This window comes from Sceloporus occidentalis, unplaced genomic scaffold, assembly GCF_023333645.1.
Source record: "Sceloporus occidentalis isolate IW3139 unplaced genomic scaffold, rSceOcc1.0.p SCAF_3, whole genome shotgun sequence".
Classification (NCBI taxonomy): domain Eukaryota; kingdom Metazoa; phylum Chordata; class Lepidosauria; order Squamata; family Phrynosomatidae; genus Sceloporus; species Sceloporus occidentalis.
In genome coordinates, this window is record NW_028316983.1 from 189,093,075 (window position 1) to 189,110,805 (window position 17,731).

General features: G+C 38.8%; 1 protein-coding gene across 1 annotated transcript in view; it reads right to left on the reverse strand.

Moving 5' to 3' along the window:
• NPC1 (NPC intracellular cholesterol transporter 1) overlaps nt 1-17,731 on the reverse strand; it is a 46,365-nt gene that overhangs the window by 2,820 nt on the left and 25,814 nt on the right. The window contains exons 7-24 of the mRNA XM_089517175.1: nt 16,161-16,237; nt 15,300-15,670; nt 14,601-14,827; nt 13,740-13,840; nt 12,351-12,453; nt 11,208-11,397; nt 10,406-10,588; nt 9,254-9,368; nt 8,363-8,490; nt 8,140-8,280; nt 7,593-7,682; nt 7,197-7,387; nt 5,430-5,545; nt 4,731-4,860; nt 3,917-4,117; nt 2,230-2,461; nt 690-803; nt 70-232 (exon numbers count right to left, since the gene is read on the reverse strand). Of these exons, the coding sequence (XP_089373301.1) occupies nt 70-232; nt 690-803; nt 2,230-2,461; nt 3,917-4,117; nt 4,731-4,860; nt 5,430-5,545; nt 7,197-7,387; nt 7,593-7,682; nt 8,140-8,280; nt 8,363-8,490; nt 9,254-9,368; nt 10,406-10,588; nt 11,208-11,397; nt 12,351-12,453; nt 13,740-13,840; nt 14,601-14,827; nt 15,300-15,670; nt 16,161-16,237 (2,873 nt within the window). The remainder of the gene's footprint in view (nt 1-69; nt 233-689; nt 804-2,229; nt 2,462-3,916; nt 4,118-4,730; nt 4,861-5,429; nt 5,546-7,196; nt 7,388-7,592; nt 7,683-8,139; nt 8,281-8,362; nt 8,491-9,253; nt 9,369-10,405; nt 10,589-11,207; nt 11,398-12,350; nt 12,454-13,739; nt 13,841-14,600; nt 14,828-15,299; nt 15,671-16,160; nt 16,238-17,731) is intronic.

Sequence of the window (17,731 nt, forward strand, 5' to 3'; positions counted from 1 at the left end):
AATACTGAAACAACTACTCAAGTCAAATTATATGTCAGTTTGGCCGATTGTAGCAAAGGGCAGCCTTACCTATGTAGCTAAGCAGGACAGGTAGAAATATCAATCCATGGGTTGCTCCAAGTAGTACCATAGCTAAGTACATCCTGAAGTAGAAGATCTGGAAAATTTGGGATTTCGAGAACGCAAGGACCACTATTCCTCCAAATTTTGTGAGTGTAATGCCACTGAAAACCTGTTAGAGTTAAAAGGGTTTTGTTATGTGCAATACGGCTGGTTAAGAGTACATTAATTCAAGATAATGTTATTGTCCTTTTATAAAACCACACATTTTTGGTTATTCAAATTATTTTCTTTTTGGTCTTTCACTCTCACATGGATTGTAATGAAGACCTTTTAAAGCTGAGCATAGTGTTTTGGCAAGAGCTGTCAATGTTTGTCCATGTAGTAGGCATGAACAAACAACGTGTCTGCCTGTTCCCTCTTATCTCCTCCAGCAAGAACATTACGAACTGCTTTGTTAGTTCCCCCCCCCCCCCCCCAAGCACTTCTCTACTCTCCGAATCCCCAATTCTTTATTCCTGGAGTCTCCTTTTGTCTTAGGGCACAATGCAATCTGTATTCTTGTACCCTGTATCATTTAGATGCCCACAAGGAGGAGACTGAAATATGTCTTCAGTGAAAATACTTACAGAGCTTCCCATGTGGGACAGTGCATCTTGTGCGCGCTCTGTTCGGGATCCTTTTGTACTGATTGTGAATGCTCTTACCACATGGCTACAGAATTCAACAGCAATGCCACAGCTCTGGAAAGAAAACAGCATAGCTCACTGCCACAGATATTTATTAAGCCCAAAGCATTCAAACAAGTAGAAAATCAATGACCCACACTAATCCTATGCTATTTTATGTAAAAACATGTTCTCTTGCCATTAAGGAGGGCTTCAAATAAAAATATATATGACATAGAATTGAATTCAACTTCAGTAATTCTCTGGGTCAATAAGCATGGGTTATCTCTCACTAATCAGCATGAGAAGAGAGTTGTATGAGTTTCTTTTCTTCTATTAACTCCAAACCAAGTTTTCAAAATAGGTAAAGTTCGTTTTTAGGCAGTATTTGAGGGATGGGGAGAGAACAGTTTTTATTCCCCAGTCTAGAAGATGTACTTAAAATATAGCCAAGGAACAAAGCTGCCCAACAAAATCAGCGGAAAAATTCAATATTTTAAAATGCTGAAAGCAGCACCAAGGTATGTGTTCTATGCTCCTTGAAACACAAAACAGTAGCACCAAGGAAAAGCACTTCTGTTCTAATTCAGATCATATTTAAAGAACTTTTCTTAATGCTGTGCTGTTAGAAAATTCTGAAGCTGCCTCAGACTTACTGGTCCATAGAGCCCAGTATTGTAAACTGACTGGCAGCGAATCTCCATGAATTTCAGAAGGGAGTACTTTCTAAACCTTTCTCGAAACTGAACCTGGGGTGTCCTGCAAGCCACCAAGCTATGGTTTTTCCAAATTCAGACCACTGCCCTTATAGTGCAGGCTGGAAGGGACTGTGGCTGGGAGAAAGTTACTTATGATAACCCTGCAGAAGTGTTACTACTTGACTACAGCAGGTCAGGCTCGGAGTGACATACAACCCGCCTGTAGTGCTACCTTGATTTATTACCATGATGCAGCTTAGACTGAAAGAGCAAGACCAAAGCCAACTTTTATTTCCAGTTTTTTAAAAAAAAAAAAACAATTTTCAGATTGCAACAAAAGTCAACATACTTAAATTACTCCCTTACAATTCTTTGCTATGCTAAATCTAGCACTCGGCTGCATTCAGAAATCTCATACTCTGACTTTCATAAAAACTGGTTGTGCTTCTAAAATGTTTCAAAAAGCTCAAGACAGGCCCAAGTTAGAGAAAGGGCTTCTATGTTTGATGTCAACATTTGTTTTTACAGATCCCACAGGTAAGATGTGCATATACCGCAATGTTTTGATGAAGCCTCACTTGTTCAGTTCTAAACCTGAACTTTAAAAACCTGAGAGATCAGGAACTGAAAAAGAAGAAAAAATCCTCTTGCTTTTTCTTCTGTTTTACATATTCTGAAACTATTTAAAGCTCTGACCCATCTAAGTTTGTTAATAATATTTCATGGCGGACTAAGATAACTGAAATTCTGGGAAGAGATTTTGATTCAATCTAATAGCCAAACTAAGGTATGGGCAAACTTACCATGACAAGGTTGACTAATGAAACTGCATTCAAGCTGATACCCCAGAGCCACATCACTCCAAACATGTTGATCAGAATCATAGCAATAGTGAGAGAAACAACAATGGCAGCCCACATTTCAAAGCCAAGAAGCACCATTGTTACTAAAAATATTGATCCAAGGGAAATACCAAGGTTAAAGATGGTATCACTCACAATGGTCATATATTGTTCATAAAAAACATAGAATACACTATAAAGAAAAGAGAAAAAATGTTATTTTAGCTGTGTTAACATTAAAATAGGATTCCAGCATTTGATTGCCTCTCAAGAAATGTTATTTCTAGTTTTTTCAGTGATAGATAGCTGCTCTTTCATGTGTCTTTATCTTTGATAGTTATTGAATGTGATTTACTGTATTACTTTGAAGTTTAAAAAACGGTTTTACTATCTGAGACCTGCCTTAGGAACATTGGCCACAACTCAGCAAGGTGCATCTAAAAAATAGCTTCCATCACCAAAATAAATCTCTCCACTGCGGTGCTCAAAAAACCAGCTTCAGAGGACTGAGGAACTTGCTGTGCCAAAGACTGCAGGATGGAGGGAAATAAAGTTCAATTGTAATGGTACTACAACATAAAGGCAACATTTCATTTAGGCCAATATGGGCGGGGGGGAGTCAAAATATAGCATATAAATAGTGGAAAAAGAGAACAGTCCACAAGACTATGAACATCACCTTCTAAATCAAGGATAGGCAACCTTTTTGAGCCGGGGGCCGGGTTGCTGTCCCTCAAGACAACTGGAGGGCCGAAGCCAGGGGGGGTGGAGCTTCCACCCTCCGGGGACGGCCGTGTGCTGGGGGCGGAGCTTCCACCGAAGCCCTGCGGGGAGGAGGAGGCGTGTGCCTTCCCTCTCCTCGGTCCGTTCCTTTGGCCGAACGGGCTCCAAGGGGCCCTTTTGGCCAAAGGAAAGGGAGGCCGAAGGGAAGGGCTTGGGCACCCGTCCCAGGCCCTTCCCTTCAGCCAAAAGGGCTCCAAGGGGCCCTTTTGGCTGAAGGGGAGGGAAGCCGAAGGGAAAGGCTTGGGCACCCGTCCCAGGCCCTTCCTTTCGGCCGAAAGGGCTCCAAGGGGCCCTTTCGGCCAAAGGGGAGGGAGGCCGAAGGGAAGGGCTTGGACACCCATCCCAGGCCCTTCCCTTTGGCTCTTCCCTTCGTCCGAAAGGGCTCCAAGGGCCGTGGAGGAGCCCAGGAGGCGGCAGGCTGCTTCCGCGGTCCGGAAAGAGAGGCCTGGGGCCGCAAGGGCTGTGGGGGGAGCCCGCAGAGGCGGCAGGCTGCTTCCGTGGGCTCCATTTCGGCCCTTGCGGCCCCAGGCCTCCCTCCGGAGGGAAAGGCCTGGGGCCGTATGGGCAGAGAAGGAGCCTGAGGAAGTCCTCCTCCTCCTCCCGGGCGGCGCGCTCAAGAGGAGCCCATCCCCTTTGGCCAGCTGGCCAATGGCTGGCTGGCCAAAGGGGACGAGCTCCTCTGTCCTAGCCCTGCGTGCTGCCCAGGAGGAGGAGGAGGAGGAGGCGGCCTTGGCGGTGGCGGTGGCAGCAGCAGGACTGGGCTGGGGCCGGTCCTGCCGCCTCTGCGGGCCGCATACGGCCCGTGGGTTGCCGACCCCTGTTCTAAATACATGGGGGAAATTGTTGAAAGAGGAAAGCCCTATACCTGTACGGGAATACTCGATAGTTTTTTTCCTTGATAGCCATGGATTCAGTAATATTGTTGGCTATCATCCGTGCTTTCTTCATTGCATCAATGAAGTCTTCTGAAGTTTTCAGCACTGTGTGGTAAGTCATAAAGTAAGTCGCTCCAACTTCAGTGTTATTGTCTATAAAGTTAACCGCAGAGCTATATGCAGCATGTCCGCTGTAAAGAAAGACATATTTAGCACGCAAAGAATGACTGCTAGCTCAAACAAGTAACAAAATATCCTAGCATTTTCATTAGCTTCAGTGAACAGTATCAGATTCTACTTTGGACAAAGTATACAAAATAAAACAGAGGCTTATTAATCTGGACATGTTTTGATAAGGAATCAAAATAAATGTCATTTGTGAACAGATGGCATCCAATTGTCAGAATGAAAGCCAATCACAGATATGTTCAAGAATATAGCCCAGCAGAATAGGAAAGAAATCCACCTGTGTTGAGTCAGGTTTGCTATGTTTTCTGACAAAGTCTTCAGTGCTACAAATGTAGTCTTATAAAAGGCTGTCTGAATGAAGGGCAGACACTTTGCATACACGTAGGTGATTTTAAAACAGCTAAAATTGATTTTGTACATTAATAATCTGACATTACCAAAAATAATCAAATTCAGGTACATAGCTGTACTATGATTGTTGCTGTAGTTCCAAAATAGCAAAATCATTTAATTGTTTTAAAAAGAACGATGTTCTCTCATTAACTCATCAACAAAATATGGTCTCATTTCAAGAAAAAAATGTATCCAGTTAAGTGGTTTAGCAGCAGTACATACCCTTTACCACATTTTGGATTAGGATTATCAGAGAGGAACATTGGAAGAAATTTCATGAATTCTTCGCCCTGAGGTCTTTGCTTCCCTTCTGGAGTTAGTGGCCGGCAACGCACACAGGATGGATCAACAACTACAAGCACATGTGAGAAAGGAACCAACAAATTACGTCTGTGTGAGTATCTCATATGCATAAAAGCCCACTCATTTTTTTCACAATCTAAAAACATTTTCAAGAAATATCAAGATGCTTACTGAAGTATCCCATATTTTTGTGCCAACGACACTCAAGAAGCTACTCAATTATAGGTGTGACTTAGCTTAGGCTTTGAAAGGCTGTTTTTTCTTGGCAGTATCAGTGATCAATTTTCACTGAAACCATTTAGTTTTCCCAAATGCAATCCTATTTATGTCTGCTCACAAGTTCTACAAAGGTCAGTCCAGAACATTTCAAAAGGCAGTTATTCCCCAAATCCCAAAGCAGGCAATTTAAAAATACTACACAACCCAACTCTTGTGTGTATGATATGTAAGCTTGGGAAGAGAGACATGACTTGCAACAAAATATGTTCAGTATGCCAAGTTTAGAAGCATGTTTTTACTCTGAGTAGGATTTTTGGTGCAAGGCAGGGGGGGTTGGACTGGATGACCCTTGTGGTCTCTTTCAACTATGATTCTATGATCAAAGCAAACTAACTGTACCTGAAGCATTGCAGAATTGTTCAGTGGCATTATAGACTCTGCAACAAGAAGACTGGGGTTTCACCCAATCAAAGTAGTCATCAATCCAAGAAGAAGGGGGATAGCCAATTCTTGTACTAGAATATGAAAAAGACCCAAACGTCAGTGTGCATCTATAACTGGCCATTTCTCCAACAGTGTTTCACACATACATACACACCCAATGACTATCCAGTAGTGGTTGTTGCTTTTTTACAAACTAGAAATAAAAGTACTCTGTATTTCAATCATCCTCAAGGGCACTGAGAAATGTGACTAATTTCTGAATTAAAGATAACCTTGGCCTGTTACAGACTGCCAAAATAAAGCTGCTTCGGATCTCTTTGGAGGTATGCTATTTAAACGATGCATGCATCCTAAGAATCCGGAAGCTGCACCAAAGCTGCACTCCAGTGCTTAGGAACAGAGTGTGGCTTTGGTGCGACCTCCGGACTCTTAGGACCCATGCATCATTTAAATAGCATACCTCCAAAGAGACCCGAAGCAGCTTTATTTTGGCAGTCTGTAACAGGCTCTTATGAGTATTTTGAGCAAATATATCAGAATATGAACAGAATTTTAAAATTCACATTTTTCTGAATATGTGTCCATCTGATGAGATATCCTTCAAAGAAGATACAGTGCTTTTGATGGGCTGTATTTCAAGAAAAATACATCCCATATGACAAAGCAAGAAAAAATGTTTGTCATCCATACATAGATCTGAAAAACCCTCCATCAATTGGCTTTAATTTGGAGGCATTTTCTGTTCCCTATGAGAATTTCAATGTGTTCTGGACTTTTAAAATGATCCATGTGCACAGAACTGCTTCAGAATGCAAACACACATGGGCAGCTTCATGACACTCTGGCGGTACGGCATTTACATGCTGCATGCCACCAGAGCATCATGAAGCCACCGTGGGGCTGCAGCAGGGCTGGAAAAGCCAGCTTTTCCGCTCCTTTTTCAGCTGGGCTCAAGGTGGATTGGGACCATGGCATGTGTTTGCTATAGCCCCAATCCATCTTCGGAAGGGTGGTTTCAAGCCACCCCTTCCATCCAGTCTGTTTCCCCCCCCCCCCCCTTATTCTCCCATAGAATGGATCTTAGTTAGCCAGTTAGTAATTTCATTTTTCTCATTCATTTCAGGAGATGTAAATGGACTATTTTATGTGGTGTGTGTATGTGGGGGTGTTAAACTGAAATAGGGTGGGGAAGAAGACATATCAGAGGACAAATAAGATTATAACCACTGAGAAACATATGGAGTATAAATAATTCAGGTTTGCTAAAAAGCTTCCACAAATATTTAAAGCTACTGAGGTCCACTGATTTGGGAAGAATAGTCTTAAATCCAACCGCTAGGCCCAACTAAAGTAGACCCATTGTATCAACTGATGAATCATAGGGCTACACTTATGTAAGTCCTAATGATTTAACAGGTCTTCTCTGGCTGGGACTAAAGTTGGGATTTAGGCCATAGTCCAGTTTGGTTTTAGCAAACTATTGGGTATTGACTTAGCAGTTAAATACACATCTTCAGGAATACCTAGTGGAGAGTTGTACCTTGAAATCCCATGCCAGTCTATTAAGAAGAAACAGCAATTTTAGTTAGAAGCACTTGACAGAGTGTACCCCACAACAGATTCTGAAGTTCAAATTCTAAATCTGAATTTGGTTCAATTCTTAAAGAAGTTATTTACATGTGAGTCCTAACATTTTATGAAAAAAGAAAATGGAACACTTACTAGCTACTAAGTTCTGCTGCATTGAATAGTTGCTGTACTAGGGAGTTGTTTTCACATCCCATTCCACCGCACACCATGTTTTGCCCATCCAACGTAGTATAGTTATGTCCTTCTTCTAGCACAAAATAGACTGGAGGACCTGCATGCACACATTTGCTCAGAGAGTTGAAGTAATCCAACACATAGGAGTCCTTGTTCATGAAAAGGGAAATAAAAAGAAAGAAGGCAAATATAGAAGTGCCTCAACATTTTAGCCTACATATTATTACGAAAATACAAACATGACTACTTTTTCTCAGAGGAGAAGGATGATAATGGAACTTTTCAATAGGTTTGCTTTTAAGGAATTTTTTTTTTTTTTTGGGGGGGGGGAGATCCCACATGAAAGCCACTTACATCTGGCATTGATAAACGCTGGTCCAAGCCAACCTCTACTTTGTTCATAACTGCTATGCTGAACGATAACACTCCAACAAATATGGATATCTGAAGAATAAAGAAAAAGTGATTTTAATTCATAAAAACAGCTTTCATTTCTACCTTTCAAGGGAGTATGCACTTACACTACATTGTGAAAAAACACAGATTTCTCATCCACCAATAACTACTAAAATACTATAATACAAAAGCATGTCATGATGAAGCAGCAATATATGGGAAGCAACAATTAAAAGCTTTCTTAATCAAGCAACTAATTCAGGCTAAGCAGGAGGGAGGAGGCAAATTGAAATAAAAAATACTGCTGAACCATTAAGGGATTTAAGTAGCTACAGTATTTGCCTAAATAAGTATTTAAATAAATATCTAAATATCTATTTCCCTAAAGAAAGAAAGAAAGAAAGAAAGAAAGAGCGAGACAATTTAAAAAAATCTCAAAAGGCCTAAATGAACATGATATCAATACAGTAATTACTCAAAACAAAGGAAAAGAAGGTATACATACCACTATTGGTCTTATCCAGTCCTTTAGAAGGAATGGAGAATATATGTTTTTGAAGAATAAAAACAATACACTCTCAGAATGCTGTGCATTACTGATTTCTTCACCACCTTTGATACAACACAGGATATCATACCGATTTTTCTGGAACATAAAATGCATAAATGAATATATTGCCAATGTACCAATTACTTAAAACAAATGTAAGAGATTATTGCAAACTTACCTCTTGACGCTTAATGTCCAGGCCCAAGAGACTTACAAAACAAGTAATCTGAAGAAGAAAGTCAATGAATACAGCCACTGCAGCAAAGAGGGAGAAAGTACGAACAGCAGGCATAGCAGACAAACTCCCTAGAAGAAGACACAAATAAACAGAAGTATGTAATGCCCTCTCATTACACAAAATATATGACTTTATGCGAAGTCATGGGTGTTTAATAAAACAATATGCTCAAGATGATGATGATGATGATGATGATGATGATGATGATGCTCAAGATACCCTTCCATACAATGGTAGTTCAAGATACCCTTCCATACAAGGGTAACAGAATTAATCCCAAGTGTGATGTGGCTAATACTTTTATGATCTCTCTCAGACTTGGGATATTGAGCTGTGAAACACACTGGGTAACCATTGGCCCACCACTCTTTCTGAGCCTGACCTATCCAGCAGTGTTGTTGTGAGGATGAAGTAATGAAGAAGAGTACCTATTACCTTCAATACATTAGAAGAAAAACAGGAAATCATTTTATCCCAAAAGATGGTCCCTTTTTGCCCTTATCAACCAATGACACATTTGGAGAAAGATGATTATATGGTAGAATTTAGCACATTGCAAGCATTTAGCAAAAGTCTCTGATTTTAAAAAAAATGACTTTCTATCAGACTAAAATTTTGGCAGTTTGGTTTTAGTGACTGTGGCACCCTACCTAATTAAATTGTGTATATGTATTACATGTTATCTGTGGGATGAACATTATTTTCAATAATGCCTTAGTAAACAGCATCAATGTATATTAAAAAAAATCAACTGCGACATGATGAAATACTCTCATTTTTCTAACATTAGAAAAAACAAGCCACAAGTGTAAAAAGATTAAGAATTCTTACCTAAGGAAAAAGCCACTGTTTCTGAAAATGACGAAAGGAACATGCTAGGAGCCACATCACCAAGAATACGGCCAATTTGTTTATCTAGAGTTTCACCTTGAAGACGTTCATCTCGCTGAAATTGTAATTCTTTTATTAGGAATTAGATCTAGAGAATACCATTCCCAGATCCATACAACAAATATAGGCATATCACAAGAAATCCTTTGCCAGTAAGCTCCTTTTAAAACAACAACAACAACAAAATACCTTTTTACGACTGCCCAATCCCCCTTTCCTTCCCATGCTTTGTGTAGCTGGAAGTTCTTTTAGCAGCATTGGCATTGGAAGGATGGTGAAGGAAGACTCAAGAAATACAGACTTCCAATGTCAAGTTACAGCTGTGTGTCTGCAGTAAGCAATGCCATAAAAGCTGTTCTGGTAATGAGCAGGATTCCATCCAAATGATTCTATTTTAACTGTATGTACTGCCTACAACAAGCAAGGTAAACTACAGCTGCCTCCAAAATCCCTCACTGAACATGCATGATCAGCAAAAAAGAAAGAAAACAGGAGAGCAGATAAGCCTGTCTCATCAGCTACCTGAACATGTTTAAAAAAGTATAGACTAATAAGTATGGCCACCAAAATGGAAACTACATAAAAAAAGTGGAGGCTGTAGATAAAAAAGTCATCCCTGGATACATTTTGGAAGAAGTCTTCATATGGTTTCTAGAAAGTTCAAAACGTTTTGTATATTTATCTAAGGGTTGCCTTACCTGTTTCTTTTCATTTCATATGTGCACATTAAGTTTGAATTAAAAGTTTGATGAAACATGTTTTTTGGTAGTATAGGAGCCTATCTCTGTTCCGTCATGTCAATTCTTTCTATGGTACCAAACTGTCTGTTAAAGACGTAATATCCAGGAACACGTTTACTTCATTGAGGTATACCTATATGCTTATTTGACGGAATTTTAAAAATACTGTTTGTGATGACAAGATGGTACTAGGAGTTGGGTTTAATGGACTACTCATCTCCCCCAATAGGTTTATATGTGTGCAAGTCATACCTGAAATTAATTCAATATATACTCCAACTCCGAAATAATAAATTCAATATATACTCCAACTCTGAAATAATAATAATAATAATAATAATAATAATAATACCTGATATGTTTGAACAATAATGAAAATATTGTCCACTCCAACAGCCAGCACCAAAAACGGAATAACTTCAATAACAATCAGTGTTATGGGCACTCCAAAATAGCTGAAGATACCCACAGAACATGCAACTGAACTTAGTACAATGAGGATTCCTGCAATGCCCAAAGAAATTTTTGAATCCACCTAGTAAATGAAGACACAAGTCACATTATTAATATATTATTCATACTGGAATCATAGTTTAATACTACAACCAGCTGCTCCAATACAGTTCTAGTTTTGCATCTAAAAAGTGATACATGTCCAGTTATCCTTTGGTAGATCAGGGAAAGATTTATTCTGAAACTTAGTGCAATATTGCCCTAAAAGTAACTTATAGAGAGAAGTCTGCAGCCAAGGAAATGTCCAGGAGGCAGACAGGTTTTTTAAAAATATTAGGCTACTTTGCCACATAATAGCTAAATAAGTATTTAATTAGCAACTGAGGCCCTTCAAATGCTTTCTTTTGCGGTGGGGACTATAACTCCTATGAGCTCCAGCCAGTATAGCCAATGGTGAGTGATTATGAGAGCTGCAATCCAAAAACATCCAGAGAATCACAGATGCCAAAATAAAATGGGATAAAATGAATAGTATGAATTGTTGCTGTATTTCTACACCAACGTCATCAACTTAAATATATAATCTTAAGACAAAGAAAAGTACTATACATATGAGCTGAAGTATTACTAGACTCTATAAACATTATTTCAAGTCCTTATTTGTAATAAACTTGCTTTTCAACAATTATACACATGCATACCAAGAATCGGGCAGCGCTCTTTATGTGTCCCAGAGCTATGGAGATGTACACAAACATGACTATATAGCTTATTACAACAGTACTGGCATCACTGTTGCTTTCTCGGTTTATTTCATCTTCAACACTACGTTCAGCAGTAAAGGAAATTGTTAAATTTGGGTTGCTGTAGTTTTTCACAAAATTGATGAACCTGAAAGAGACACAACAGGATACTGCTTTCAGAGAAAGTCAGATATGTATTTTCATATATGTCTTTATTATTCCAATGATTTAAATGGTTTAAACCCTATGTTACCTTACTTCCTGAAACTTATACTGGCTAGAATACATCATGCTACTTTTTTCTTAACGCATAAAGATGGCAGGCTTCTATTAATTCCAGATCAACATCAGCTTTTGAACTCTAGCCTGAGTCCCTCATGCTTTTTTCATGCTTTTAAAAAAAAATAATGTAAAGCCTTCCAGTGCAGGAATGGGAAACTATCAAGCATTCGGGGGCAACATTGTTCCCCAATAAGATCTTGAAAGACCACACCTACCACCATACACCTCCACACAAATACCGCCCCCCATACCCTCTGGGGTTGTATCACTTTTGCCATACGCCCCCCCCCCCACCAGACTGTTTCAGGCTTAGGAAGAGTTTGTTTTACCACAGGATATCAACTTCTCAGTCATTTTCTGGTGTTTAAAAAAAGGCCTCTCCTGGGCCTAAAATAGCCCAGAGGGCCAAATTCATACCATAAAATGGCTCTTCCATGCCTTATAGAGAGCATTTGGGGTAAAATAAATGAATAAATAAACATTTTAAAAGGGGGGGGGTTTCTGGGCAGGGCACATACAGGCTGTGTGCCGCACTGTCCCTACAGCTCCATCATGGGAGTTGTCCACTCAAACAGGTGGATATGTTTAAGGGGATTATATTGCCACAGGGAATTATTTCTTTAGGACAGCTCCCATAATAGAAGCACTAAACAAAATTTGAGACAAATGACTCCAAATGGTCACTACATGATTGGAGTGGGTAGTGTTAAACAGTGTCAGCAGTAACACTGTTTATTACGATTTTAGTCTTTCTTGGGCACAAAATCAGTTCATTTCCATTATAAAGAATTTATATAGATTATTTCAGTAAAGACTTACTCTTTCTCCCAAGCCAGAGCTTTCATCAGCTTATCTGTGTCATTGTAGTAATTTTGGACAGGAAATGTGATCACAAGGGCTGTAGCATTATTGTAATTCTCATCTATGTGGAGAAAATACATGGGGAGGTATTTTAAATAACATACAAGATGCTTTTATCAGTACTGCAAAAGACACATTCTATGATATGCAAGCTCCTTCTCCCAAATAATGCTGTAAATCATCTCCTCCTTTGTTCCATGTTCTTGCCTCACTGAATGTGACTCATTTCATTTACTTCAAAAGAAAGTATCTAAAGATGTAAAATCAACTCATTTCAATGAAAATTAATTTAAGGGCCAAATTGTCCCTCCAAGACATATTTCTCAACTAAAGTGCCTTAATAACTCATTCATCCAACATAGTACCTGACTATTCAAAAGTTACTTCCAACTCCTATTTTGCTAGTGTTACAACTTCTTTTGGAAGTGTATGTTGAAGATTCTCAATGCTTAAGATTTTTAATTCTAATCTTAGAGAATCAAATATTCTCTTTTAGTCAAAGGATGTAATGTTCAAACATAAAGAAGAATAAGAATACTAGCTCACTAATGGCCCATTAATCTCCATTCTGAAATAAATGCACTCTACTAGTCAACTACCTAGAAAAGGGGATTCCCCCCCATGAGATTATTAGGGGAGGAAATCTATTATTATTATTATTATTATTATTATTATTATTATTTGGATACACTTATTACATTTTCCATAATTTATAAAGCATAAATGATACTGACTACTGTATCAAAATGAAGCACAATAACTGTATTTATCCCTGCACCTGAGACACGTAAGAACACTAGTACTACAGTGTGCCCTTTCCTTACACGGGGGATCCATTCTGGACCCCCCAGCGTAAGGCAAATACCGCTATGGTGGAGCCCCATTGAAAACAATGAGGCTCATGCTTGTGGTGTGGTGCGGACGCGTGCCATTTCCTCTTCCAGCCATAACTTTCAGCATATGCTGAAAGCCACATATGGCATGTCTACTTATGACGTAGGTGCACTGTACTAACATATTCTACACCACTAACAGGTCTTGTTAATTCCTGATGTAAAAAATGGAAAAAAAGATTTGTTACTTTCAGGTCATCTCATTGCATGACATCTTCCCACACTACAGCACCATGCAGTATCAGACAATGCATGGTCAAGTGTGAGCCAAAAGCTGAACACTGTGATTGGTGGCTGTGATTGGTGTATTAGCTTGATAGTCTGAAACCTTAGAAAACAGCTGAACAAAACAAGCATTGATTTCATTTTAAAACTATGGGTCTGTTCTAGGACATCATACCTACCATCATATCCTCCCATCACTAGCCATGGGAAAATAGGACCTCATACCTACCATCATATCCTCCCATCACTAGCCATGGGAAAATAGGACCGCCAAATGTTCCTAAGCATGGATCGTGAAGCAGAGTTGTGTCATTCAAAGATGCTGGAGCTCTGTAAATTTCATATATAAAAGTTGGGAGTTATCTGAGAAGAATTGTAAACACTTTATGGTAACATTGCAGTAGTTTACATTCCACGAATCCACTAATCTATCTGCTGTTAGTAAGTAGTGTGATGCGCAGCCATAAAAAGTGAGAAGAGGTTTTGCCATTTTTTTTCCAAGTCGGATGATAAAGAGTTTAGAAAGTCCTCTTTACCTCTCTTGGACTCTGTGTCTCATTCCACTGTTTAATACCTCAGTTCAACAGCACACTATATTTGCAAGTAATTTTCACCAAAGACTGGAGTCTTCCTTCCAGTTCAACAAGTTTGGCAACAAGTCATTCAAGTATGTAAAACTTTCAATGCAGAAAGACTTACAAAAGCTTCCATAAATTATGGTCATAAATTTCATAAACTATGACATTAAGCCTGCTTCCCAGTTTCACAAATAAAGGGATTTAAGTATAACACAATTTACAAACTCCGGTTTCAAAAATGCATGGTGAAAGAGGTGGCTAGGGCACTTAGCCACACTCCTGTTCTGGAATTCTAACTGCTATGGTATATGAAGCCTTTTTAAAAAAAAATCATCTGAATGATTAATGTCTCCTAATTAATCTTTAAACACTGAGTAATTCTTGTTTCAAGCAAACTATTCAAAAGTGAGCAAAAGATTGAAATGAAAGTCAGTCTACCAAACCAATATAAAGGTGCGATATTAAAGCCGCACAAGTAGAGGAAGGGATGGGAGTGTTGTTACTGTACTTACCGGACACAATATAAGAAGTGAGAGTGGTAGTCAGCGAAAACATAAAATTCATCACCAACACTATGATCTAGGACAGAATGGCTGTTCTGAAAATAGTTGAGAACACTCAAAATAGTACAGTTGTTATTGTAGGGAGAAAGGGGAACCAGGCAGATGTCCTTCAGCATTATGGTGTCATTATTGTAATAAGCAATTATATTTTCAACAGCATTCTGCAAGTCTAACACCTGAAAAATAGACCAAAACAAGAGAGGTTCTATTTTGTGCAACAACAGAACAAGCTTTTTCCTTATATTTAAGCCTCTGTTTATATAATGCAGTATGTGAACTGACCAAAATGTACATTTTGATAAAAGCAAGAAGTCAAGCACAGCTTTTCAACCTCCAAGCTGTAAAAGTGTATTTTAGATACAGAGTCTGAAATAGACTGCAAGGCAACCTTCATATTATTAATTAGGAGAAAGCAAGCCAGATAGAGGACAAGCAATAATGTCATTAAACAAGACAACACTCAGTAAGACTCTTAGCTGGGACTAAAAGCATATTTAATACACTTGTATTAGAAACACTTTTCACCAGGCATTTGGTATGACATATTGGGAGAGTTGTTATTTAATAGTTCTCCTCATTCTGAGGCTGTCAAAAGCTGTTGTATTTTGTTTTTCTTTGCACCCGACTAAGAACCAATTTCTGTATTACCTGATGCAAAATATCTTTGGTAAGTGGAGGACCAAAAGGAACATCATCTCCTGATGGGTATGGAGAGTAAATTTCTGGCTTGGTATGAGGGGCCTGAATAATAAGTTGCTCAACACGGAAGAAAGGTCCAAAGTGAGCATCAAAATATTCCTTTTCTTTGCGAGCCTGGCTGCTTGGGGATGACCAGAGGTCTATAGGATTTGTCGTTAATCTCATAAACATGAGGCCTGAGCAGCACATAACAATAACAACCAGGGAGAAGAGAATAACAGGCCTTGGGTTCCGAACACAGAATGCTCCCCATGATGTGAATGTGACTCTTAAACCATTCTCAAACTTTTCACCAAGTCTTTCACACCAGGTAGCTTCTCCTGAAAAGCAGAAACATGGAGAAAGAATGAGTAAGACTTCAATTAGCAACAGTCCTTTAACTACTTTGGTTGAAACAAACAAACAAACAAGAAAGGCACACAAGTGTTAGCATAAGGATCAAAAGACTACCGTGTTATTGTTAAGTCTGACACCAGGAAAATAATACATAATCTAGCCAATTCAGGTAGGGTTTAAGAGGCATAGATCTCTATGCCAAAATATTGAATGAGTAGAGGGGGGAGAAGGAGAATTCTAAGGCATTTGGGATCCCTATAGCAAATAATAGTTATTTTTTAAATAGTTTATATTATTAGGTTCCATTTCTATTACTGAAAGCCAAACAAAGAACAATATCCAAATCATGGGCATGATTTATTTTAGGTTTTATTGTTTCACAATAAAACCAAGATATCAAATCACATGATTACGCAAAGTTAAAAAAGTATACTATATGATGCCAAACCCATGCTTTTATGCTCTAGAACGTACCAGTATTCTGGCGTGAGTTAACAGAATAGGCAATGTTGCTGTCAATAGGTGTGTACTCAGAAACAAAGTGTCTCTTCCTAGAAATGAAACAACCATGCACAATATCATTTAGATGAGTTACAAGTACTGTAAGACAAACTAGCCTACTATTTACAAAATACATATTTGGGCACGTAAATATCAAGCTGTAAAACCAGACAGGTCTAGTGAAGTCTAAATAGAACAGTAGTTTATGAAAAATTCCACCAGTATTCCATATGCATAATATTGTGATGAGAATTTGAGCTGCGAACCCTCTTGTTTGTGGGAAGTCCTGTGTGTGTGTGTGTGTGTGTAATTCACAACAATGGAAATAACATACATAAACCACAGTGTTATCCAAAAAACATGGAATTTGAAACAACCACGGGAAACAAATACTTGGGATAATCCAAGTATGTTTGACAAAGTATCTCATAGTTTTTACTCAATAATTCCTTCCAGAGATTGGTGGGTGTGGTTGACAGTATGTAAATGTTCCTACTGTTATTTATATAATAAATAAATGAAAATTGTTAAAAAAATATAATGACTGTGTGTTTTTGATTATCTGATCTGCCATGTTATTTTTCCCCATTAGTGCCCTGTTCCTCCACTGAGCTGCAAATAGTTTACTATCCATTTTGCAGTGTTGAACTATTTCAATTCTAGCTGTCCCTTAATTCCTCAACATATCTCTAATCTCTTGAGATCTGTGCAGATTACAAATATATAGGTTATTGACAAATACATGTGCGCTAGGTTTCATGAACCTCAAAAAGACACTCAGTACAGTTTCCACAGACATCTATATATAATCCTCACCACTGCACATCCTTATCCTATTCATCCCTCTGTGTATATACTTCCAGTTGTTGCTGCATAACAACTGCCATCCCTCTTGACCACTGGTCATCCTGGTTAGGGCTAAAAGAATAGGAGCGGAAGTGTGACTGCAGTTTCCAAGAGATCGAACAGCAGAAGTGTTACTGTGACTTCCTATTCTTATCTACATCTTTTATTTTGCTCTTCTTAACAAGCGGTTTCTGAGAAGTGTACTCCAAGTTAGAGTTTGTGGAAACTGAACTAACTAAAGAATTTCATGCTACACCATGTGAGACAATGGTTTCATTGTACCAAGCTACAATGATACAACTATCTAGGAACAGACAGGGCATGCATGAGACATCAATTTGTAAGTAAAATAAAAATAACAAGTCTTAGGCCTGTTACAGACTGCCAAAATAAAGCTGCTTCGGGTCTCTTTGGAGATATGCTGCTTAAATGACGCATACATCCTAAGAATCCGGAAGCTGCACCAAAGCTGCACTCCAGTGCTTAGGAATGGAGTGTGGCTTTGGCGTGACTTCCGGAGTCTTAGGACCCATGCATCATTTAAATAGCATACCTCCAAAGAGACCTGAAGCAGCTTTATTTTGGCCGTCTGTAACAGGCCTTAGATAGGTAGTGGAGGGCTTTATTTTGCCCCTCAATTGTTAATGTATATTTAAGGTAAAAACGTTCAGATGTGACAATGTCTGCAGAAGTCTAGA